Consider the following 24,390-nt stretch of genomic DNA (forward strand, 5'->3'; position numbering starts at 1 on the left):
TCCCAACACAATAAAATTGCTTCTATGAAGCAAATATTATCCTGATCCCCAAATCAGGAAAAGACCCAACAAGAAAAGAAAATTATAGACCAATAACTTTAATGAATATAGATGCAAAAATATTCAATAAGATCCTAGCAACCAGAATCCAGCAATACATCAAACAAATTATACACTGTGACCAAGTAGGTTTTATCCCACGGTCTCAAGGATGGTTCAATATATGTAAATATATAAATATAATACATCACATAAATAAAATTTAAAAAAGACCATGTGATTCTCTCAATTGATGCATAAAAAGCTTTTGATAATATCTAGCATCCTTTTTATGATCAGAACACTTAAGAAAATAGCTTAGTATTTATGTTCGTTCATTCTTTACAAGGTTTTTGTTTCTAATCCTTATCTTAAACATTGTTATTGTTATATTTTAAGTCTTTTTAATTTTGTGAAGGCAAAAAAATGGAAACCTAATTAACATGTGTATACATAAAAATTAAAATTAAAATTAAAAAAAGAAAATAGCTTAGAAGGGACATTTATTAAACTGAAAGAGGCCATCTACAGCAAACCCACAGCCAATATCATATTGAATGGAGTTAAATTGAAAACATTTCCACTCAGATCAGGAGCCGGGCAAGGTTGCCATTGTCTCCACTGCTTTTTAACATTGTAATGGAAGTCTTAGCCATCACAGACTTAGCAAGAGAAGGTGATCACAGGTATCCATATAGGGTCAGAGGAGATCAAACTTTCACTCTTCACAGATAATATGATTGTATATCTGGAAAACACCAGGGATTCAACTACAAAACTCTTAGAAGTAATCAAGGAATCCAGCAGGTCTCAGGTTACAAAATCAATACTCAAAAATCTGTAGCATTTATATATACCAACAATAGTCAAGCTGAAAATACAGTCAAAGACTTTATTTCATTCACAGTGCCAAGGAAGATAAAATATTTGGGAATTTACCTAACAAAGGATGCAAAAGATCTCTATAAAGAGAACTGTAAAACTCTAAGAAAAGAAATAGCTGAAGATGTTAACAAATGGAAAAGCATACTATACTTGTGGCTGGGAAGAATCAACATTGTTAATATGTCCATACTACCCAAAGCAATATACAATTTTAATGAAATCCCTATTAAAGCAACACTGTCATACTTTAAAGACCTCAAAAAAATACTTCATTTTATATAGAATCAGAAAAAATCCTCTATTAGCCAAGACATTACTCAGAAATAAAAACAAATCATGAGCTACCAGATCTCAGACTATACTATAAATCAATAGTGATCAAAACAGCATGGTACTGGCACATAAACAGAGAGGCAGATGTATGGAACAGAATAGAAAACCAAGAGATGAACTCAGCTACTTAACATCGTCTGATCTTTGAGAAGCCAATCAAAAATATTCAATGGGGAAAAGACTCCCTATTTAACAAATGGTGCTGGGTGATCTGGCTGGCAACCTGTAGAAGACTGAAACTGGACCCACACCTTTCACCATTATCAAAGATAGACCTTCACTGGTTAAAAGATTTAAAGTTAAGAGGTGAAACTAAAAATACTAGAAGAAAGTGCAGGGAAAACACTTGAAGAAATTGACCTGGGAGAATATTTTATGAGAAGGACCCTCTGGGCAATTGAAGCAACATCAAAAATACATTACTGGGATCCGATTAAACTAAAAAGCTTCTGCACAGCCAAGAACACAGTAAATAAAGCAAGCAGACAACTCTCAGAATGGGAGAAGATATTTGTAGGTTATGTCTCTGACAAATGTTTAATAACCAGAATCCACAGAGAACTCAAATATATTAGCAATAAAAGAACAAGTGATCCCATTTCAGTGTGGGCAAGGGACTTGAACAGAAACTTCTCTGAAGAAGACAGGCACAATGCCTACAGACACATGAAAAAATGCCCATCATCCTTAATCATCAGAGAAATGCAAATCAAAACCACTTAGAGGTATCATCTAACTCCAGAAAGGTTAGCCCATATCACAAAATCCCAAAGCCACAGATGTTGGCATGGATGTGGAGAAAATGGAACACTTCTGCACTGCTGGTGGGAATGCAAACTAATATATTCCCTTTGGAAAAATGTTTGGAGATCACTTAGGGATCTAAAAATAGACCTGCTGTTTGATCCTGCAATTCCTCTACTAGGCATATATCCAAAAGACCAAAAATCACTTTATAACAAAGATACTTGCACCAGAATGTTTATTGCAGCCCAATTCATAATTTCTAAGTCATAGAAGAAACCCAAATGCCCACTGACCCACAAACGGATTAATAAATTGTATATGTACAACATGGAATATTATACAGCCTTAAAAAAAGATGGAGACTTTACCTTTTTCATGTTTACATGGGTGGAGCTAGAACATATTCTTCTTAGCAAAGTATCTCAAGAATGGAAGAAAAGTATCCAATGTACTCAGTCCTACTATGAAACCAATTTATAAGCACCCACACTTCCATATGAAAGCTGTAACCCAACTACAGCCCAAGATAAAGGGGAAAGAGGAAGGTCAGGGGAAGGGATTTGGGAGGATGGGTGGAGGGAAGGTAATTGGTGGGACTACAACTATGGTGTATTTTACAAGGGTACATGTTAAATCTACTAAGTATAGAATATAAATGTCTTAACACAATAACTAAGAAAATGCAGTGAAGGCTATGTTAACAAGTTTCATGAAAGTATTTCAAAATGTATATAAAACCAGCACATTGTACCACATAATTGCATTAATGTACACAGCTATGATTTAATAAAAAAAACAAAAAACAAAAAAAGAAAACAACTGCAAGAGGTTACAGCCAGAAAGCAATTACTCAAGAAATTCTAAAGGATGTACTTTAGGTAGACAAAAATGGGCGGAGGGAGGGTGATTAGTGGGATCACACCTACGGTGCATCTTACAAGGGTACATGTGAAACTTGCTGGATGTAGAGTGTAAATGTCTCAACACAATAACTAAGAAAATGCCAGGAAGGCTATGTTAACCAGTATGACGAAAATATGTCAAATGGTATATAAAACCAGTGTATGGTGCCCCATGATTGCATTAGTGTACACAGCTATGATTTAATAATCAATAAATAAATTAAGTGACAAGAAGGTATAAAGAGCAAGGAAGTCCTGAGTATGAGAGTGGATCTAAGTAAACATTGAGTGGATAGAACATAAGTTCTCAGAGTATGTGGCGGAGACTGGTTATATGGTCACCATTCACTTTTCCTCCTCCTACACACAAAGGAAGATTATTTTCTAGTTTCACTTGCAAATGAAGTTCATGAAGGTCAGATCGGGTCATGTTATTGAGTTCTGGCTGATGGAATGCAAATGAGGACAGAAGTAATGTAGACTACTTTCAGGCATAGCCCTGAGCCCTATACTTGCTCTTCCATGGTCACCATAAAGGCTACTCATTTAAGATGGTGACATCACTATATGGAATAATCCTGGATCCCTGAGTCATTCCTTGGAGCAGACACTCCCAGAAGAGCTTCCTAACTAGAAATGACTGTACTGTGAGACATAAATCTCTATTATGTTAATGCACAGATTTAGGTACATATCATGAGTGATGTAGAAATTTGTACATTTAGAAGAGGTATTGGGCTATTGCTATTTCAAAGGTATCAAACATGGGGCAGTGGCTTAGTGATCCTGTGGTGGACAAGGAAACTACTATAAGGAGCCTTGGAAAACGAGGATATGTGTTATTCAGTGGCAAAAATATTGTTTGCAATAATTCTGGGGAAGATCATGAGCCTTACGAACAAGCAGCCCTAGGGGAATGGTTAGTAAAACCTTAGTATTGTATGTAAATTTAATTGGGTTATGTTTGTTAAGAGAGTATAAGAGAGAGATAAACCTAGGAAAAATTGTTATTGTTTGCAAGAAATAAAAGAAAATAGACCAGAAGTTTAGAGCTTTGAAGATTTTGGCAAATGTACTGCTTCTAGGTCCCAAAGAGTAAGCAATGGAAATAAGTTTTCAAATGTTGAAGACTAGTTAAATATTCCAATGAAATGAAGCAAATCTTAGGTAGAGATTATAGTAATGGCATAGCCATGATTTCTCTTGAGCAAGACAGGCATGGAGAAAGGAAAGCAAAGAAATAAAGAATTGGAACTTAATTTAAAAAAAAAAAAACACTTTGAGTGTGTAGGACAAGAAAGATCTGAAGCCATCTAAATATTTGGAAAAATTATATTGCAAAACAAATCATGATCTCTAACAGAAAAAAAAAATCTTTAACTGTTTAATCTTTAATCCAAACAGATCTTGGATTCTCAGTTTTCCACAGCAGGAGGCAAACTCAAAAGGCTCTACAGGTCTTCTTCAGATGTGGCAAAGTCACTTTTTAAGAGTTCCACCCAGAGCTTCCTGGCTTGCATCAGTAAGTAAGAGTAAGAGATAAACATTTATTGGGTTAAGACACTGAGTTTTGGGGACTTTTTTTTTTTTTGGTACAACAGCTAGCATTATTTATTATTAATTGATTGAAAAACTTTTAAAAACAAGATAAAATTAAAATACTTAGCACAAGAATAAGTTGGGAAGAGATAACTAAAATGAAAAGTTGTCCCAAAGGAAGGTGAAGACTTTATTTAGCTAACTTTTAAGTTTAAACTAGCTACTTATGTTATAACTTCAACGGTAATTATTCACAGAATAAAAGCAGTATTTAGTTTCCAAATTAGTAAAGGGGGTGGAATTAGACTAGGAAAAATAAATAATATAAATCAAGAGAGAGAGAGCAAGCACAAGAGTCAGCATAGGTGAAGCAAACAGAAAGCCTCAAATCTAGTGGTAGATAGTATTCGCTGCACAGTAAGCACACTAAACATATTGGCTAAAAGACAAAGATAGGATTGTCAGGATTGTCAGAACTGAATAAGAATCAAAATCTGTGTGCTGTTTGCAAGAGACATATAAAAACCCCAAGGAAACACAAAGAGTGTGAGTAAATGTTTGTATAAAAATATATTTGGCAAATTATAAACCAGAAAAAAGTAGGATTATTTAATAAATATTGGGCAAAAGGGATCTTTTTAAGGCAAAAAAGCATTTCTAAAGATAAAGGTCAATCTCAATGCTGTAAGTTTCACTTTACCAGGAAGTTACACCAACTTAAAATATGTATGCATTTAATAATACAGCCTCAAGACAGAACCACAGGAGAAACAAACCACGCCATAATCATAGTGACAGATATTTTATACACCATCCTGTCAGTGATTGCTAGAGCAAGTAATAAGCAAGGATATAGAATATCTGCATCACACAGCCAACTTTCTCCACCTGATAGTTATATGAAGAATATTGTACCCTACAACTGTAGAAAATGTATTCTTTTCAAGTATATAAGGAGCATTTTCAATATACTACACCACAAGGGAATTATCGATAAATTTCAAAGCATTAAAATAATACAGCATATATTCTCTGACTGTAATACAATTGAGCTAGAACTGAATGGCATGAGGGTAACTAGAAATACCACATATGTTTTGAAATAAAAAGCCATGTGTCTAACCTTTAAATCAAGGAATAAATCAAAGTTGAAATTAGCTAGTTTTTAGAAGGAAATTAAAGTTTTAAATAATTATATTGGGAAAGAAAATAGGCTGACAATTCCATCTTAAGAAGATATAAAAGAACAAAGTATATAGAATGGAGGATGCAATTAAGATACGATGCAGGATTAATTAAAAAAGTAAAACATCAATGACAAAGAGAAGATCAGCAGCTAAAAATTGGTTCTTTGAAAGACCGAATTAAATTGATGATCTTTGGCAAGACTGATGAAAAATGATGAGAGAAAGTGTAAGTCATTACTATTAAGGAGGAAAAAGGTGACATAAGTAGAGGTGATATAGATCCATAAAAGATAAAAGCCTGGTATGCACACTTTATGTCAATAAACTTAAAAATTTAGATAAGAAGGAAAATTCTTGGAAAAGTATAACTTAACAAACATCAATTTGAAAAATAGAAGACCTGACTAGTTTCCTAGCCATTAAGAAAATTAAATCAGTAGTGAAAAATGCTGACCTGAAGATGGCTTCACTAGGGAATTCCACCAAAGAATTTCAATTTTACTCAAAAGAGAAATATCCTTCATCTCTTCTTATAAATATTAGCATAACCTTGATACTTTGATATCAAAACCTAGCAAGGGCATTGCAAATGAGGAAAATTAGGGGTCAAATGCTACTCATCAATATGGATGTAAAAAATCTTAAGCAAATTATTAGCAAACTGAATCTTCAAATTTATTAAAAATGCACAATTAAGTTGGATCGATTTACTTATCTAATCGATCTAATATAAATCTAATTCAAAGTAGATTTAACATTTGAAAATCAATTAATATAATTCATCACTTTAACAGATTAAAGGAGAAAATCACGTGATTATCTTAATACATGCAGAATTACTGTCTGATCAAATTAAACATCCGTTCATGATACGTATTCTTAACAAAAAAGAACTTCTTAAACTGATAATGGTTTTTTATCCTCACAAAAGCCTGCCATGAGGCTTGGTGAAAATTTTGAAAGCCTTCTCCTTGGCACCAGGAAAATGGTAAGAATGCCTGCCACCAACACTTCTTTTCAGGAGTGTACTGGATGCCTTAACTAGCACAGTAATGTAGTAAGAAGAACCAAATGATATTAAGGATTAGAAGAGAAGAAACAAAACTCATTATTTACACATGATATGACTTTGTTCAGAATTTAAAAGATATGAATAAATCATTAAAAGTAATAACAGACATTTTTGGATATAAAAATATTAACTATCAAAATGCTAGCCAGAAAGAGATTTAAATAGATATGCAAGAATCCTTATGGAAAGAATTATAAAAACTTTATGGAACAATTATAAAACACTATTGAAAGACTGAAATGAGTGGAGAATATACTATCTTCACAGATCAGAAGACTGCATAATGTCATTTCCTCCCAAACTGACTTACAGATTATAATGGTTCAAATGGTAAGAAACAAGAGTTATGTGTGTATGTGCGTATGTAACTTGTCAAGCTGATTCTAAAGTGAGCATGAAAGTGTGCAGGCCAAAATATTCTTGAACAAAACAAGGTGAATAATTTGACCTACATACACAGACAAATTCAAAGTTGTAATAATTAAGTTTGTGCTATTGGCACAAGGATAGACCAGTGGACTAATGGAGCAAATGGAGCAAGGCCTTAAAGATGGGAAGAGAAGTGATGCTATCTTTTCCAGATGAAGGAAAAAACAGGACATGGAAGATGTGGAATTTTTATTTCTTCCTTCTTCCTTCCACTCTGCTTTCATTCTTTCCTTCCTTTAGAAAATCAACAAGTGTTTACCATCTTCCTTACATATGTGCTGGGCCTTCTGCTAAGTCATTGGAACAGAAGGTAAAGAAGGAAAACCTGGTTCTTGCCTTATGGAATAGGAGAATAATTGTAAACTGGGAAAAACATTAATTGTATGAGAGAATCCAGCTTTAGATAATATGTTTGAGGAGGTTCTCTTGAAGAAGGTGACATGAAAGTTGAACTCAGAGGTTGAGAGTGAGCTAAGTGAAGACTAGAGGTGACATAAGTACAGGTGATATAGATCCTTAAAAGATAAAAGTATAGTATGCATACTTTATGTCAAATTTACAAAGTCTCGAATCCAGGAAAAGCTCTATTATGTATGGGGAAGAGGGAACAGGCCTTTCTGGCTTAGAGCAAAGTGGGCAAGAAGAGATTGTTTGGAGAAATGGACAGGGTCTGATTTTGCAAAACTTTGTACACCATCGTAAGGACTCTGGATTTCATTCTCAGAGCAATGGGAAAGCATTAAAAAGTTACTTGTAATAAAGTCCTAACATAAGGACTGTTGATAATAGGGAAAAGTACGTGTGTGTGTGTGTTTTGGGTGGGGTGGTTTAGGAAAGCTTTCTGTACTATTTGCTGAAATTTTTTTAAAATGTAAAACTGCCCTGAAAAATAAAGTCAAAACCATGAAACTGACCAGATAGGCTGTGTGATTTTTCTCTAGTAATGCCCACAGCTCAGGTTCAGGCATGGCAGAGAGAAATATATGACTTCAACTCTAGGTTGGGTTTTGCTAAACATAAAAAAAGCAAGGGGGAATAGCGGAAAGGTGATTGAGTTTATTTTCAAGGATGTAATAATATGGATGGACCATGACATCTAAGCCAGGTATGAGGGAAGAAGAATAGACTCCAAGAAAGTGTGCAGTTGGTGGGTGTGATTAGGGAATTGTGAATTGGTCAGCATGTTAAGATCAGAAATATGGGGATGGAGGGGGCATACATCTGGAGAATTCTGTAGGACCACACTGTAAAGTAAACCTGCCTATTTTTTTTTAAGTAATTGCTTTATTTATTAATGATAAAATGTTATTCTCAAACACATCTTTTACACATTAATATTCTTAGAACTAACGCAATTGAAAATATTTTCTTTTAATCCTTTATCTTGGCTTGCGATTTTTTTGTGTAGGTTACTTTTGCTCTCTATCTAAACCTGCCTATTTTTGGTTGAGACTTTTGACTTTGGAGAACAGAAGTATCACATAGACCTTAAAGCATCAAGCTTCTATTTGCCCAAGAGGTTTGGTAGGTTTTATAGGAGTTGTGGAATTTTGCTCCCTTGATGACTGTGCATAGAGGTCTTATATTGACTGTTGGTTTAGATGCCTTGTCATAATTTTCTAGATACTTAGAGAAATCTGTCCTTCTAAGAATATGGTTGAATTCTGGTCTTCTAACTTTCCAGGCTGTGGATAAAGAATCCTGCAGGCTTCTGCCCTTCTCCTTCCTGGGATGGTGAGGGCAGCATTAGCTCAGGCAGATGCCATCCACCTGTGGTTTATGGCGCAGATGTGTTTTGGAACTTGCTACATTTGACATTTAGAGTGTTTATTTAAAAATTGAATTAGTAGCAAATATTAAAATATTTGCATAAAAGTTGGGATTTCTGTTTTTTAATGGGAAATTGTAAACTCAGGTAATGAGTTTATATTTTAATACAGTCTGACAATAATAATAGAGCTTTTCCTGGATTCGAGCCTTTGTAAATTTGACATAAAATGATGACAAGGCATCTAAACTGACAGTCAACCAACTTGTAAACTCTGACAATAATGGACAGGCCACCTCCCTGGCATAAGTCTCACTGATTTCTATGTAAATCTTCCTCCCTGGAGTTGTGTGTAGTGTTGGGTCTGCCCAGATGGGACTGAGTCTACTCTGCCTGTTTACCTGAGGCAAATATCCAGTGCCAAAATCTCTTCCTTGGCCAGTTCTATTTCATTTCCTGGAGGCATTTAAGTTTGCCACCCCCAATCCAGTTAAACCAAGTCCAGGGCTCATGGGGCCCTGAGTAGGGCCCCAAGCACACCTTCTGTCCCAGCGTCTTACTGCTCCCTGCGCCACGTGGCCCCTTCAACCTCTGGATTGCCCAGCACTTGTCAGAACCTTTCAGCTGGCATTTGGTGGGATTGTGGGAACTCTCTCCTTTACTTTATCACCTCTCTCCAAAACTAGACACTGGAGTCCCAGTTGACACCGAGAGGATTCTGAAGACCAGGGGCTTGTGCTAATTAAAGTGATGACATTTCTTCAGGTCTCTTGCCTCTCCACACCAAACTTCCTCCAGATGGCTTGTGGACTTGGGAGAACTCAGTGACGCCTGACTGTCCTCCTGGGAATCTGACAGATTTGGCTGACAAATGTGGCTCAGATAAGTGGGTAGCCTGTGGGGCAATGGGACATGAGAGACTTGAGTAGGGGAAATTCTCCTGTAGAGGGTGTCCTGGAGCTGAGTTTGGAGACGGGCCTGTGTAGCACATGAGGCTAGTTGGAGATAACTTTGGGGTGTGTATGAGATATTGGGGCTGTGATTTAGGGCACCAAGGAATCAGAGAATGATCCCATTGAAGCAAGAAGAAGCTGGGACTCTGGAGACAGGCAACTTGGATTTGAACTGCAAGCCCATGGCTGTCTTGCTTGGCAACTAGGGAACTTTGGGGTCATTGTTCAACCATTGTGTCTCAGTTTCCCTCATCTACCGAAAGGGATATTAAAAGCAGCTATCTCTCAGGGTTGTTGTCAGCATAAAATGAGGAACATTACATCAAGGGTTTAGCACTATGCCCAAAACATTGTAAGTGCTCAGTAAATGTTAGCTGTTATGGTTATCATTGCAAGTGTTGTTTGATAAGAGAACTTGGTGTAGATGAGGGGTCTAAGGCCCAGAGAGAAGAAGGCACATCACAATTTTGAGTCAGTATAAAGCTGTGACCACACACCCAAGTCTCCAGGCTCCCAGGAGCTATGGCCTGCCTTGCTCCCACAAGGACAGGAAAGGAAGGGGACTGGTATGGGGTAGGGGTTGAAGACAGTGCTCCCAAGGACGAGCTGCCCTGAATCTGGCTGGGAGTGTCCTCAAGTTGCCAAGAGAAAACATTACCAAGCGGAAGGTCCGCAGCACGGACAGACTTCCCTTCTTGGCCATGCCCAGCTCCAGTAGGCTCACAGTGACGATGATGCAGTCGAAGATATTCCACTTCTTCTGGAAGTAATAGTAGGGGTCAAAGGCAATGATTTTGAAGACCATTTCAGCAGTGAAAAATATGGTAAAGACCTGGGGATGGAAACAAGTTTTCATCACAGTGGGGTTTTGGGGGTCTGGAGCAATGACAGAAAGGGCAACAAGGAAATGTTTTGTTTACAAAATAGCAAATCCTCTCATCTTATTTTTGTTCAGTTTCTGTATTATCTGGGGGCTTCTGAGGATTGGTTATAGGAATAGTCAATGTGCCAGAACAGAGACATTTCTGAACAGTGCTCAGGAAATGTACATTAGAACCCACATTTCTCTTTTTCCACATGAGTGATGAAGAGTAGAGTAAGCAGATAGGTGTTAGGATAATTATTATTGTATAATTGTGTCAATGACAGGTCAGTTGGGTTCAGTAGTTAAAAAGCATGGGCTGTGGGACAACACAGATCTAGATAAAAATGTCAGCTCACCCACTCCCTAGTTTACATAAGTTTGGACAAGTAATGTATCCTTTGGTACTTTGATTTTCTCATCTGTATAACAGGCATAAAATGAACTAATGAATGTGCATTCTTAGCAAAGCACCTGGCAGATAGTAACTCATGAATAAATAATAATAATTAGCAAGAACAACACACATAGTCTCTAAGATTCTTTTCAGTTCTGAGCATCTTTAGTTGTCTTAAATAGGCCAGAATTCTGACATTTAGAGAGGCCAGGACTAGGCTTGGGCCACACAACAACCAGCAGGGAAGGGAGTGTGGTTTTCCTTCACATGCTCTCATTCAAACCTCTCACCTGCCTAGGTGATTGCATCCCTTTTATAGAGAAGAAAACAGATTAAGAGTTTAAGTGACTCATCTAATGCCATAAGACTGCAACCATGCAATTCAAACAGTATCTATAATGAGTGTTCTCTGTAGGCAAGGCAGTATGGTGTGGTGGGGGGAGGAGTGAGGTCCTGCATCTTCCAGAGACCTGGATCAAGTCTGGCTACACCAGTATCAGCTATGCAATCTTGGGCAAGATTCTTAATCTCTCTGAGCCTTAGTGCTCTCTTTTGTGATGATGACCTTACAGTTTTGTGATGCTGAGTATGAAGAGTAACATTCATAAAGCACCTGACTCCACAGTCCCTAACTCCCGGGTTGCAGACTGGCACCAATCCATGGGTTGTTAGGAATCAGGCTGCACAGAAGGAGGTGAGTGGTGGGTGAGTGGAGTTTCATCTATATTTACAGATGCTCCCCGTGGCCATCACTGCCTGAGCTCCACCTCTTGTCAGATCAATAGTGACATTAGACTTTACACTTCTATAAACTGTGCACGTGAGGGATCTAGGTTGCAGACTCCTTATGAAAATCTAACACCTGATGATTTGAGGTGGAGTGGAGTGGGTGATGCTAGCACTGGGGAGTGGCTGCAAATACAGATTATCATTAGCATAGAGATTTAACCACACAGAGACCATAATATATCAACTGCTTGCAGACTCATATCAAAACCACTTCCTCCCCCACTCATGGAAAAACTGTCTTCCATGAAACCAATCCTTGGTGCCAAAAAAGGTTGGAGACTGCTGACCTGACTTATCAGGCACCAAACACATGCAGCAACGGCTTCCTTTCTTTTTAAAAATGTCACTGTGCTGGGTGGCGCCTATGGCTCAAAGGAGTAGGGTGCCAGCCCCATAAGCCGGAGGTGGTGGGTTCAAGCCCAGCCCCACCAAAAACTACAAAAAAAAAGTCACTGTGCTCTAGCAAAGGTTATTTCTCTCTCTTGCTTTAACTTCTCTAGCTGTAAAATGAGGTTGTGGGCTCAAAGATCTATTCCATAAAGGCCTCTGTGGTCTAGGCTGACTTCTTGGAAATAAGCATTCTTCCTCTATTTCCACTTTTTCTCCTGACATCAATTTTAAATAGAACACAATCTCTTAGCCTAGGCACTGCCAAAACATAAGGTATGATGATTCTGCAGTGTCCTGACATCTACTGCAACCCCTTTCACAGCCTGGATTGTGGGGGAGGGGCAGGTTTCTAGAGAAGAATACTCATCTTTCCTCTGGAATTCCCATTGGTCAAGTAGGCCACCTCCACTTGCTCACACACTCACACACATAATACGGCAGTTCTGTGAAGTAGTTTAGCTCAGGGGTTAAGAAGTGTGGGCTTGGGAACCACTCTGTCTGGCTTCAAATCCTGGTGCTGTCACTTACTCACCTGTATTTTTGGGCAAATTAATTTAGCCTTCTGTACCTGGGCTTTCCATTTGTGAAAGGGGATGATAGTGCCTACCATATAGGGTTGTTATGAAAATAAAATTTGATCATCCATAGGAAGCATCTGAGATCACGTCCAGCCTTGGGTAAGTATTCCAAGTATTCAAATTAAGTTGGCTATTATTATTATTATTATTCCTATGGGTGGGGCAAGATTGGGGGCACTTGCTCTTCCTCTGAGTTAGATTCTGGTTTTGGCATGTAGTAAAAGTGAGTATGGATTGTATCTTATTAAAAGCAAATACTGCTTACAAATAGTGGAGGAACATGTAAGGTGGCATTATGTCTAAACTAGATGCAAAAGAAAAGTTCTGACTCTCTGATGCTTTTGTTACAACAGTAAACATGTTTCCATGTTCCCTCCTCTCCACTATCTTCTCTTCCCTTCCCCCACTCTTTCTGTCCTTAAGTGATAGCACTGAAAATCATGCCCTCTGATAATTGCAGTAATAAAAGTAATTAAGCTTGAAGGAAGCTTACAAATCCATAGATTATCTTTAAATGGGAAAGTGACATTTATCCTCATGTCAGGGTAAAGGCAACTAAAATCCAGAGAATTCAAATGGCTGACCTATGTTCTGTAAAAGGTGACTAGCTGCCTATAGTTCAGGGCTCTCCTGGTCCACTTTCCTGAGCTTATTCACCTCAAAGCACTTCCCACCAGATTAGCCTGTGTTCTGCAGACTTGACCTCCTGAGCCCTGTGTCCAAACATCTCACATTGATGCTCTGTTATCAGTTAGCTACGTCAACATATTAATGGACAGGGGCATCCCCCCATCCCCACTCCCAGCCATGACCATGCAGCAGAGCACTCACAATGTTGCCTATCTGGAGCATGGCTTCAAAGGCAGAGCTCATGCCATGGTGCTCCATGGCCATGAAGACTGTGTTCACCACGATGCACAAGGTGATGGCGAGCTCTGCAAAAGGGTCCGTCACAAGCTCGAAGAGAGTTGTCTTGAGCTTCACCCATGTGGGACAGCACTCCCAGATCAGATACTTCTGAGCCAAGGTGGTCAAGCAGGGTGGGCACCTCTGTTCAGACTCCTCGAGTTCTGCATTACAGGTGTGGTCAATGACAACTGTCAGCCATGTGTCACCTTGGACCCCTATCCTGTGGTTATGCCCTAGACCTTGTTATTTTTAACAATTACCACCTCCAGTGTCTTGATCTCAGCCCTCCATCCCCCCGGCTACCATTTCCTAACTTTTGAGCTCCTTTACTCCTTCCACTCCAACCCAATGTCTATCCCATCCAGTCCTTCAAATTGCTGACCTTACATATATTCACTGCCCATTACCAATGTAATGTTCTTATTTCATCTTTTTCCTACCACTAAGCCTCCAACACATCTGCAAGTCTACCCCATATTTTGCTTCCATCCCCTCACAGTGCCTAGATAGCCTTACCTTTCCTTGTGGGGGGGCCTCTCCCTTTTTTACTTCCCCAAGGCCTGCATCACCCCTTTCTCTCCTGTCTAGACCATTCTCATCAGCATTCTCAACTGTGTTAAATGCTATGAGAGAGAGGCAGAATGAGGCGAGGACTAGAAATAGATGATTTGAATTTGAAAAGAGTAAAAGCCAGATTCCTGAGGCTACAGAGAGAAATGGGTGAGAAAGTGAAGCAAGTTAAGGGTAGACAACTTGCAAGGAATTTTGCTGCAGAGAGAGCAATAGACGAAGGAGAGCATGGGGTCAAGGCACACCTTTCCCAGAATTGAGATGTAACTAAAACATGTTTACATGCGATGAGAATGATCTAAAGAGTGACCAAAGCTCCTGGATTCTTTTGAAGCTTTGTTTTGCCTCACCTTTCTACAGCATTGCCTCTCTTGGCCTTTCTATTCTTCCTAAAGAAATGTGCACTCTTGGCTCTGCCTTATATTCTTCTGTGTCTTCTCCTATTTCTGTGCATTCCTTCTCCTCTGCTGGCTCCATCTCTTCTTCCCATTAAACATTATAGTTTTCTTAGACCTCTGTCCCAGGCCTTCTTCCCTTCTTACTTGATCCATTCTATGTCATTCCATCCACTTGCTCTTTTTCAAAATTACCGTCTATATTCAAACCGCTTTCAATACATACCTCTTGGCCACCCTTGTTTCTAAGTTCTAGACTCATTTGTTACAATGGCCTGGATGTGTCAAGGGCACCTAGCACCCAACATGTCCCAGACTCAACTCATGTTCTTCCCTTTTTATCTTCCTCCAGTGAAACCCCTCCTCTCTCTATGAGTTGCTGCACTTGGATGCCTTTAGCTGCCTATGGAAGACCATATGCATCGTCAGGTCCTGAAACTTGTGCCCCTTTGATAGCTCTCAAATCCTTCCTCTTCCAATCATCCCCACTGCCACTATCCCAGAATTTAGGCACTGCCATCTTGCACCTAATTTCCTCCTGACCGGCTTCCCTGCCAACATACTTCCCCTCTTAACTTCCCTCTCCATGAATACTCTAAGTAACCTTTATAAAATGCAAATGTAGCTCCTCTGCCTCCAATCCTTTAGTCGTACCTCATTGGTCTTAAAATGAAGTCCCATATCCTTCATGTGGTCTAGGAGGTTCTTTGGATCTAGCCCCACTAATCTCTCTGTCCTTATTTTGAGAACTTCTCTTCAATGTTCTCTATGTTCTAGTTACCTTAGGCTTTTTTTTTTTTTCCCTCCAAAAGTTATTCTCTCTTCTGCTTCAGGGGCTTTGCAGCCTTTGGCCTGGAATACTTCTCTGACTCCTGGACTAAACTTGCTGTTTCTCCCCTAGCACCCTGCACTTCCCCTTTCAGACACTCTGTGCTCCCATACTGACTTGTCCATTTCTTTCTCTCCCGCTAAGCATGAGGACAGAGACAGTTGTGCTTACTACTGTGATCCTGCTTCTGATCTTCTGGTTTGTGCCACTGCCAAATCTGTTTGTGTGCCAAGTATATAGATGGTTCACATGTCTTGAGCTCTGTGAATTTCCAAGTTCTTACTGGTTCAGGCCAAAGTTTCTCTGGTGCAGTCACTCTCAAAGAGGTAGCCTTGCTAAATTCTACTACAATTCAAACAGCATGAAATATCCTTAATGTATCCCATGGATATAATGGATAAAACATCGAACCAGAGAATATTCTGTGCCTTATGCTCAGAAAACTTTGACGTCTTCACCTTTCCTAGACTTTCTTTAAAATGCCATTGTTTCTCTTACCCTTCCTAGTCTACTCTTTCCTACACCTGAAGGGAAGTCTTTCTTACTCCAAGATATCTGACTATTCCTCATTTTTATTATTTTTTATTAGTTCACATTATTATAAATTAGCATCACTCTCCAAATATTATCTCTGTGCATGATTCAACAACTATTTGTTTAGTGCCTAACAATGTGCCATGCATTGCTCCTCTAGGTATTGGAGTTCCAGCTGTGAGCAAAACAGACACATCTCTGGAGTTTACATCTCAGAGAATAATCATAACCAACATGTGATAAGCATTTACTTTGTGCCAGTCATGGTTCTAAGTAGTTTGCTTTACCTCAGTCATTTAATCTTCACAAGTTTAATTATATCTTCAGTATTTAATAAGAGAGAACCCTGAGGAACATAGTGGGTAATGGAGCTCCAAGGTCATGTAATTTATCATAAATGGCAGAGCTGGGATGCACACCCTGGCAGCTGGGCTCCATAATAGAGTTCTTAACATCTGCCTCTGTTGTTGCCTCTCACTCATCCCAAGACCTTCTTTGGCCTTACTTACATTGGGATGTGTTTAGGGCACATATTTTGTTCATTCCTATTTTATTCTTGCAAAATGTATTGTATTTGCTAGTTCTGCCTGTGAAACTTTCTCCCCACATGTCTGATTTCCTTGTTTCTTTCAGATTTCTGGTCTCCTTAGAAGGAATGGCCTTCCACGATCCCCTTGTCTGAAAAAAATCTTTTTGCAACATCCTATTCTCCATCTCCTTCCCTACTTTGTTTTTTTCTCCTACTTCTTATCACCAGCTGAGTATTTGTTTGTTTATCATCTGTGTTTCCCTGCTTGTTCTAGGATGTAGATTCCGTAAAGTGTATATCAAGTTCACCCCTGAGTTCCTAGCACCTGGTGCAATGCCACATGTGTAACAGGTGCTAAACAAATGTGTGTTGATGAGTGAGTAAATGAAAAGAGAGGGAAGGAGGAAGCTTGACAGTTTGGGGAAATAAATGAAAAAGCAAAGTGTATTTAACATTTTCTGTTTGATGAATGATGGCAAAGAAAAAAAATCCAAGGAACTTACCTGGTCAATAAAGGGGCAAGACATGATTGCAAGAGGGACTTTACCTAATAATTGCAATCAGTGTAATCTGGCTTATTGTACTCTCAATGAATCCCCAACAATAAAGAAAAAAAAATGGTGGGCATAGCAGCTTGGTGAAATTCTAGTGCAGCATGAAAAAATGTTAGAAGTATAGATGCTAACATGATAAATAGTGATTATTAAATAATGATCAATGAGGAAAAATAACATTGGGAAGTCTATACATACTACTGTTGAGAAATGGGTACCCATTTCTCAAAACACAAACATAGGTATGCAAAAAAAGTAAGTTAAGGGTTTTCCCCTAGTCCTATACTTCAATTCAGTTTAAACTTCAAGTCCCCAACATGGGAACTTTTTTGTTGTTATTGTTAAGTCAATGTTTGCTACTATTGCATTGTTTGAGTAGTATCAGAAATATTTTACTTGAGTTATAGTTCCCCTCTCATCTCTGGTTGGAGGGTCTGTGAAGATGGCTCTACCTCTTGGCCTTTCTAGATTCCCTTTTGGAATCCTACTTGTTTCCTTCCATACAATTCTTTGGGGCAAAGTCATCTTCCAGCTACTCTCCTGCCATTGTGGAGCCACCGGGTTCTTTCTGAGGTTGCCTCAGCCCTTCTCAGATCCAGGTACATTACTGGCCAGTCCTACTCTATAGTTTCTGTGCCATGCTGGTATGTGGGTCTCTCTCTGACACTCTCCATTTCTGGCTTAAGTTAAAAAGTAAAGCGCATATTGGCTCTGTTTTCAAATCCTGTAAACATTTTTGGGGTTTCTATTGCTTATCACACTTTTTTTGAGGAAAGCACACAGGACCTTGTCTCCAGCACTCTCATCTCAGCTCCTTTGCCACTCTTCTAGCCCAAGACAATTTGATTTGTGTAGGGGGATAGATAGATAACTGGATGTAACTAAGGCAAAATAAAAATTAGATTAGGATAGGCCTCAGGCTCAGGGTAAGGAGAATGGAATTATGCTGTCTGGGAACTTGTGTGGACAGGTGATCATGACCTATTGCCATCACCTTCCTCCCCCTGTTGGCTTAGAATTTAGACACATCCCTGTAGAGATTGAATGGATTCCTGCCTGGGCAGAACCTCGAATTGACAAAGATTTAGCTGAATGGACTGATTCATTTATTTAAACTTCCTTCCAATCTCCAGCTTAATGGTGGCTTGAGACAGAAATTAAGTTACAACTGTGAAAGTTACAGCCATGAAAAATGTCAGGATAAATTTGCCATGTTAGAAAATTAAAGGCAGTTAAATTTCTTGCATACCTGAGAGATGGTTTGAAATTCCCTGGTGACTGCTAGATTAATTTTAAAAATCTAGTTTCATAAATACATACAAAAGCAGATGAACTAGAGCATTTAATTATTGATTCTTTTGGTTTTGAAAAATTATGTACATAAAAACTACTTTGATAAAGGACAATGGGGTTTGGAGCATGAAAAGGAGGAGTGTTTAGGACCCCAGGACACAGATATGGGACATTCCCTAGCCGGTGCTACTCACATGGAGACCCACAATGTCACAGTAGGTGGATGTTCCAATGAGAAGCACTTACCTTCAAGGACAGAGGTTATGATACTGACAACACTCATTGCCCTTTGGGCTCGGAAAGGTTCATCCAAGTATTCTGCTGACAAGAAAGTCTTCTTCTGTTCTGCATCAAAAGCCTGCTGAGACACAGAGTCAGGACACTCACCCAACCTGAAGTCTTCAGTAGCAAAGATAGACCATTCGACCTTGTATGGGCCAGTCTCACATAAAGTCACGTGTCACTTAACAATGGGATATGTTCTGAAAAGGGCATCATTAGGTGATTGTGTTGTTGTGGAACATCATAGAGTGTTTTTATACAAGCTTAGGTGATGTATCCTACCACACAGCTAGGCTGCATGTTTATTGCTCCTAGGCTACAAACTTGTATTGCATGTTGATGTATTGAATACCATAGGCAACTGTAACACAATGAGAAGTATTTGTGTATCCAAACATATATAATTGTAGACAAGAAATAGTAAAAATATGGCATTATAATCCTGGGCCACCATCATATATGTGTGTATGTGGCCCACCTTTGACTAAAATGACTATAGGCTCATGACTATATTTGTGAGTTTCCCAGTAAAGCTATGATGCTCTGAAGGAAGATCAGAGGAAACAGGGCTGGTGCTTGAACTAGGGGTAAGAGCTCAGGCAGGAGGAACAGAACATAGAGCTGGGACAGAACCAGAGCCCAGGTTGGTTGCTAATGTGGTGACCTGGGGTCACCTGATGCTCTGCAAACTCCAGAAAGAAACCTGGACACCAGGGTGGGGACAGGGCTGCCTCAAGGTTCTGTGGAAGCTGTAGGAGCAGTGGGCTACACAGCCATTATGGGACTTCCTTTGGGTAGTGCACATGATGTCTACATCGAGTTCCTATTCCACAGTGAACTTCCCTGACTTCCCTTTTTATAGGCCTATTTTCTTTCCTAAAGTATAACCCATAGCTAGTTCCATACAGTCTTTCTTTCTTCAGGGAATATTTGTGTGTCTTGATTGTGTAGCATTACTTGTGTTCAATAGATTAAATGTTTGTGTTCTACCCAGAGTTTATATGTTGAAATCCAAATCTATGGTGTGATGTTATTTGGAGGTGGGGCCTTTTAATGGTGATGATGTTCAGGTCATAAGGGTAGGACTCTTATGGATGGGATTAATGTGCATAAAAAAGACCCCAGAGAGCTCCCTTGCCTCTTCCACCATGTGACAGCACCATCTGTGAACTAGGGTTCTTCTATGTTAGGCCCTAACTGTAGTCCTGAGCTTGAGGAGTCCAAGGCCCACAGCAGCTGATTCAGCACTGCAGAAACCATTCAGAGTTCAAATTCAATAAGCATTTATCATGTACCTACCATTAGTGAAGTTCCTAGGTATACTGTAAACACTTAATGAATGTAAGAAAAGTTTAGAAAGTTTCTAACCATGAGGACTCAGCAAATGATACTAGTAGCTACTACTTGTTGTCATTTGTCACACACGTATAAAAATGAAGGCATTTTATTAGTTTATTTAACCCTTCATCTGATTATAAACCTTTTTACAAGTTGAGACAAGGAAGCTTGGGAAATTTAAGAGACCTGCTAAAGGTGATTCAGTTGGTAAATGGCATAACCTGAAACCCATGCAACATGGAAGGGCTTAAAGAGTTAATATTTCCCCAGCATGATTTAACTAGAATGATTCAAGTTCAGAATAGCTAGAAATATGACAATCTTGGGAATAGTTAAAAAAGGGTGGGGGCCCGTCACAAGAGAGGCACAAATGCCTACAGTTAGGCAGCTCCCATAGAGCCCTGCAAGCTGGCTTTGACTTTCAGACTTCTTTCAATGATTCTCTGTTTGCCCTTGACACTTACTCTCCACCCTCTCTGCCCTGCTCTGTGCCTTGTACAGAATGCACCACCCTCACTCTGCAGTTCTATCAAATTCAGCCAATAGGAGTTGTAGTCAGGACAGCTGAGAATGGAAGGAGATATAAGTTAGGCATTTACCCCTTGGCTTCTTCCATGCTGGGTCTTGACTGGGTAGCAGCTGTTCCCCTCTACCTGAGATAACCAGCTCTATCAGGAAACCACTGACACATGGCTACAGCTCCTGCTGCATTCTGATTCTGCCTTCCTTTTACCCCTTCAGATTACATGTGTAATATCTCCCTACATTGCTGGTCTGCAGATGATTTACTGTCCCTTAGTTCCCTAAGTCTAGCCTATGCCTCTGTAAATATTTTATTAAACTCTCCCCTCCTGCCCATTGGAGTAGTCCATCTGTTTCTTGCTAGGACCTTGAATCATATGGCATCAAATCAAGGCTACTCTGAAAGACTTATCTGAGTTATATAGAACCACATATCATTCTCTTTACAATTCTGTTTCCAAATTTTTCTGTATCCCTGGCAAGCCAGAGAGGGCAAATGAAAAACCCTAGAAGCATCGTTATGGAAACAGGATGGAGAGCGTAAGTTAAATTACAGCTCCCAATCCAAGGAGGAGTCTCTGTTTTTCCATTGCACTCTGCAATTATTCTATTAGAGTGCTGGCCAGTTAGTCACTGTTCCCCAATTTGGGCATTGTGGCAAGCTATTTCTTCTTTAAATAAAGGAAGGGACATCTTGCTTCTACTAAGATATGTCCTGAGACCTTCTCAGAATTTTTCTGGGTTCCATTTGCCCAACCTAGGGTAGTTTGTACAGAATTAAAGGCAGGAAGAGAAAGGCCTTCAGTATTTCTCATACTCATTTAGAGACCAAGAAGGTCAAGCTCTAAAGCAGTGATGATGAGTGGGGAAAGAAAAAAAACTGAGAAGAAATATGGAGTCAAATGAAAAATAATCTGCATCACTGTATTGCACAGTAAACCTGAGGTCAACTCAATCTCTCTCAGGTCTCACAGCCCAGTCTGTAAAGTGGCAATAGGTTGCGAGGTATTGAATAGAATGATGGCTAAAGAGCCTTTTCATTGATGACACTCAGGGCTTTTTGGCCCATAGCCTGTAGCTAGAAGGTAGCTTGAGAGAGTCTGGAGGATTCACAAACTTACCGGGACTTCAATGGCTACAGGGTCAAGGTCACTAGTGGACAGTGTGAGGTGTCCATCTTCTCCATGCTTGGACACAGAATTGGGGGCTTGAGGCAGTGGGCTCTGAGGGAGGGGCCCAAGAGGCCCTTGCTGGCCAGCACCCCCACCCAGTAGCAGGGAGCCTTGATGGCTTTCATGGTCTCCAGGAACAACTCCATCATCTGTGACTCCATCAGGAAGTGAGAGATCTTGGCCTGGACCCCGGAAATGGAACACACTGCCATGGCTAGTCCGGCGCCTTCCAGAGGTGAGGCCTAAGAAAGACTGGGCATTGATTGCCCCAAAGGAACAGGAGAGAAGGCAGGTTGGAATATAGTCCTCTGCCAAATCTAGATCTAAGTAGTTCCTTCCACTCACTCCCATTTCCCTTCCCTTATTCTCATGAACTTCCAGAGGCTAAATAAAGGCACAGATATCTAAGGGACATGTTAGGTGGACATGGAAAGGTAACAGGGAAAAGGGAACCTGGGGGAAAGGCCACAAGAGAGAAGAGAATACAGAGTGCAAGTAGGCCTTCATGGCCAAAAATATGCCAGAGGACAACCTGGTTACCTGGATGAGTCAGCTGTTAGCTAGCCTTTGGCCACAGGGCTAGACAAAGCAGTTTTAACTTCCCATCTCTATATGCAAAGTTGTGACCTAAGAAGACTACTATGCTTATTCTTATTCTAGTACTTATTACATGTGTAATATCTCCCTACATTGCTGGTCTGCTGCAATTATATGACTTAGCAATTATGAATTGGGCTGCAATAAGAATAAACTTGATGAGTGGTTGTTGAATGAATGAGTGCACTTCATAGTCTGAAAATTAGGTTGTACAACTTATAAGATCTGTTCTGTATAAGTTTGAGAGTTTGTGTTGCAAAAAGGAGATAAGAACTTTACAGTGTAATGAATTTCCAGGATCCCTTGAGGCAAACTTTGAAAGATCAACAATGGAGAGATTGAAGGAAGAATTGCAGCCTAATTTCCTAGAAGAATAATGCTATTCTTCCAAATCAATAAACATTTCCCATCAAAATCTTTCATTGAGGGAACTCTGTGGCTTACTTAGAGAAAAAGAGCTAATTCATAGGTCCAGAGCCCCATAGAGTTAGTGGTCTGGGTTAGTGAGTTCCCATGATTGTTGTGGTAACTTGACCATGACAAACCATCAATTCTGTCCTCAGGTCATATATTTCTAAACTCTAAACATTGAGTTCATACCAAACTCTGATTATACTATTTGATTCCTCCATTCTTAATTTCTTTTATTTACTAAACTACAAAAGTGGAGCATCTTGCCAATTGGAGTCTCTTTACTTAACCCCTTAGACCACAGAACTGAAGTTTCTTTTCTATTTATTTATTATTAAATCATAGCTGTGTACATCAATGCAATCATGGGGCACCATACACTGGTTTTATAGACCATTTGACATATTTTCATCAACTGGTTAACATAGCCTTCCTGACATTTTCTTAGTTATTGTGTTAAGACATTTATATTCTACATTTACTAAGTTTCACATGTACCCTTGTAAGATGCACCATAGATGTGGTCCCACCAATTACTCTCCCTCTATCCATCCTCCCCCCACCCTTCCCCTCCCTTTCCCCTTTCCCCATATTCTTAGGTTATAATTGGGTTATAGCTTTCATATGAAAGCTATAAATTAGTTTCATAGTAGGGCTGAGTACATTGGATACTTTTTCTTCCATTCTTGAGATAATTTACTAAGAAGAATATGTTCCAGCTCCCTCCATGTAAACATGAAAGAGGTAAAGTCTCCATCTTTCTTTACGGCTGCATAATATTCCATGGTGTACATATACCACAGTTTATTAATCCATTCATGGATTGATGGGCACTTGGGCTTTTTCCATGACTTAGCAATTATGAATTGGGCTGCAATAAACATTCTGGTACAAATATCTTTGTTATAATGTGATTTTTGGTCTTCTGGCTATATACCCAGTAGAGGAATTTTAGGATTGAATGGCAGGTCTATGTTTAGATCTCTAAGTGTTCTCCAAAGATCTTTCCAAAAGGAATGTATTAATTTGCATTCCCACCAGCAGTGTAGAAGTATTCCCTTTTCTCCACATCCATGCCAACATCTCTGGTCTTGGGATTTTGTGATATGGGCTAATCTTACTGGAGTTAGATGATATCTTAAAGTAGTTTTGATTTGCATTTCTTTGATGATTAAGGATGATGAGCATTTTTTCATATGTCTGTAGGCCATGCACTTGTCTTCTTCAGAGAAGTTTCTCTTCAAGTCCCTTGCCCAGCCTGAGATGGGATCACTTGTTCTTTTCTTGCTAATATGTTTGAGTTCTCTGTGGATTCTAGTTATAAAACCTTTGTTGGAGACATACCCTGAAAATATCTTCTCCCATTCTGAGGGCTGTCTGCTTGCTTTACTTACTGTGTTCTTAGCTGTGCGAAGGTTTTTAGTTTGATCAGGTCCCGGCAGTGTATTTTTGAAGCTGCTTCAATTGTCTGGGAGAGGGGGGGGGTCCTCCTCATAAAATATTCGCCCAGACTGATTTCTTCAAGAGTTTCCCTGCACTTTCTTCTAGTAATTTTATAGTTTCATGTCTTAAGTTTGTCATGGAA

The 24,390-nt window shown here is 39.4% G+C and overlaps 1 protein-coding gene across 3 annotated transcripts in view; it reads right to left on the reverse strand.

Annotated features, from left to right (window-relative positions):
* SCN10A (sodium voltage-gated channel alpha subunit 10) overlaps nucleotides 1-24,390 on the reverse strand; it is a 96,787-nt gene that overhangs the window by 40,170 nt on the left and 32,227 nt on the right. For 2 of the 3 annotated variants that reach the window (XM_053599687.1, XM_053599686.1), the window contains exons 11-14: nucleotides 21,747-22,049; nucleotides 18,730-18,841; nucleotides 13,702-13,940; nucleotides 10,513-10,686 (exon numbers count right to left, since the gene is read on the reverse strand). In XM_053599687.1, the coding sequence (XP_053455662.1) occupies nucleotides 10,513-10,686; nucleotides 13,702-13,940; nucleotides 18,730-18,841; nucleotides 21,747-22,049 (828 nt within the window). The remainder of the gene's footprint in view (nucleotides 1-10,512; nucleotides 10,687-13,701; nucleotides 13,941-18,729; nucleotides 18,842-21,746; nucleotides 22,050-24,390) is intronic. The other variant, XM_053599688.1, reaches the window with a different exon arrangement.

The sequence above is a fragment of the Nycticebus coucang genome, chromosome 8 (genome assembly GCF_027406575.1).
Source record: "Nycticebus coucang isolate mNycCou1 chromosome 8, mNycCou1.pri, whole genome shotgun sequence".
NCBI lineage: Eukaryota > Metazoa > Chordata > Mammalia > Primates > Lorisidae > Nycticebus > Nycticebus coucang.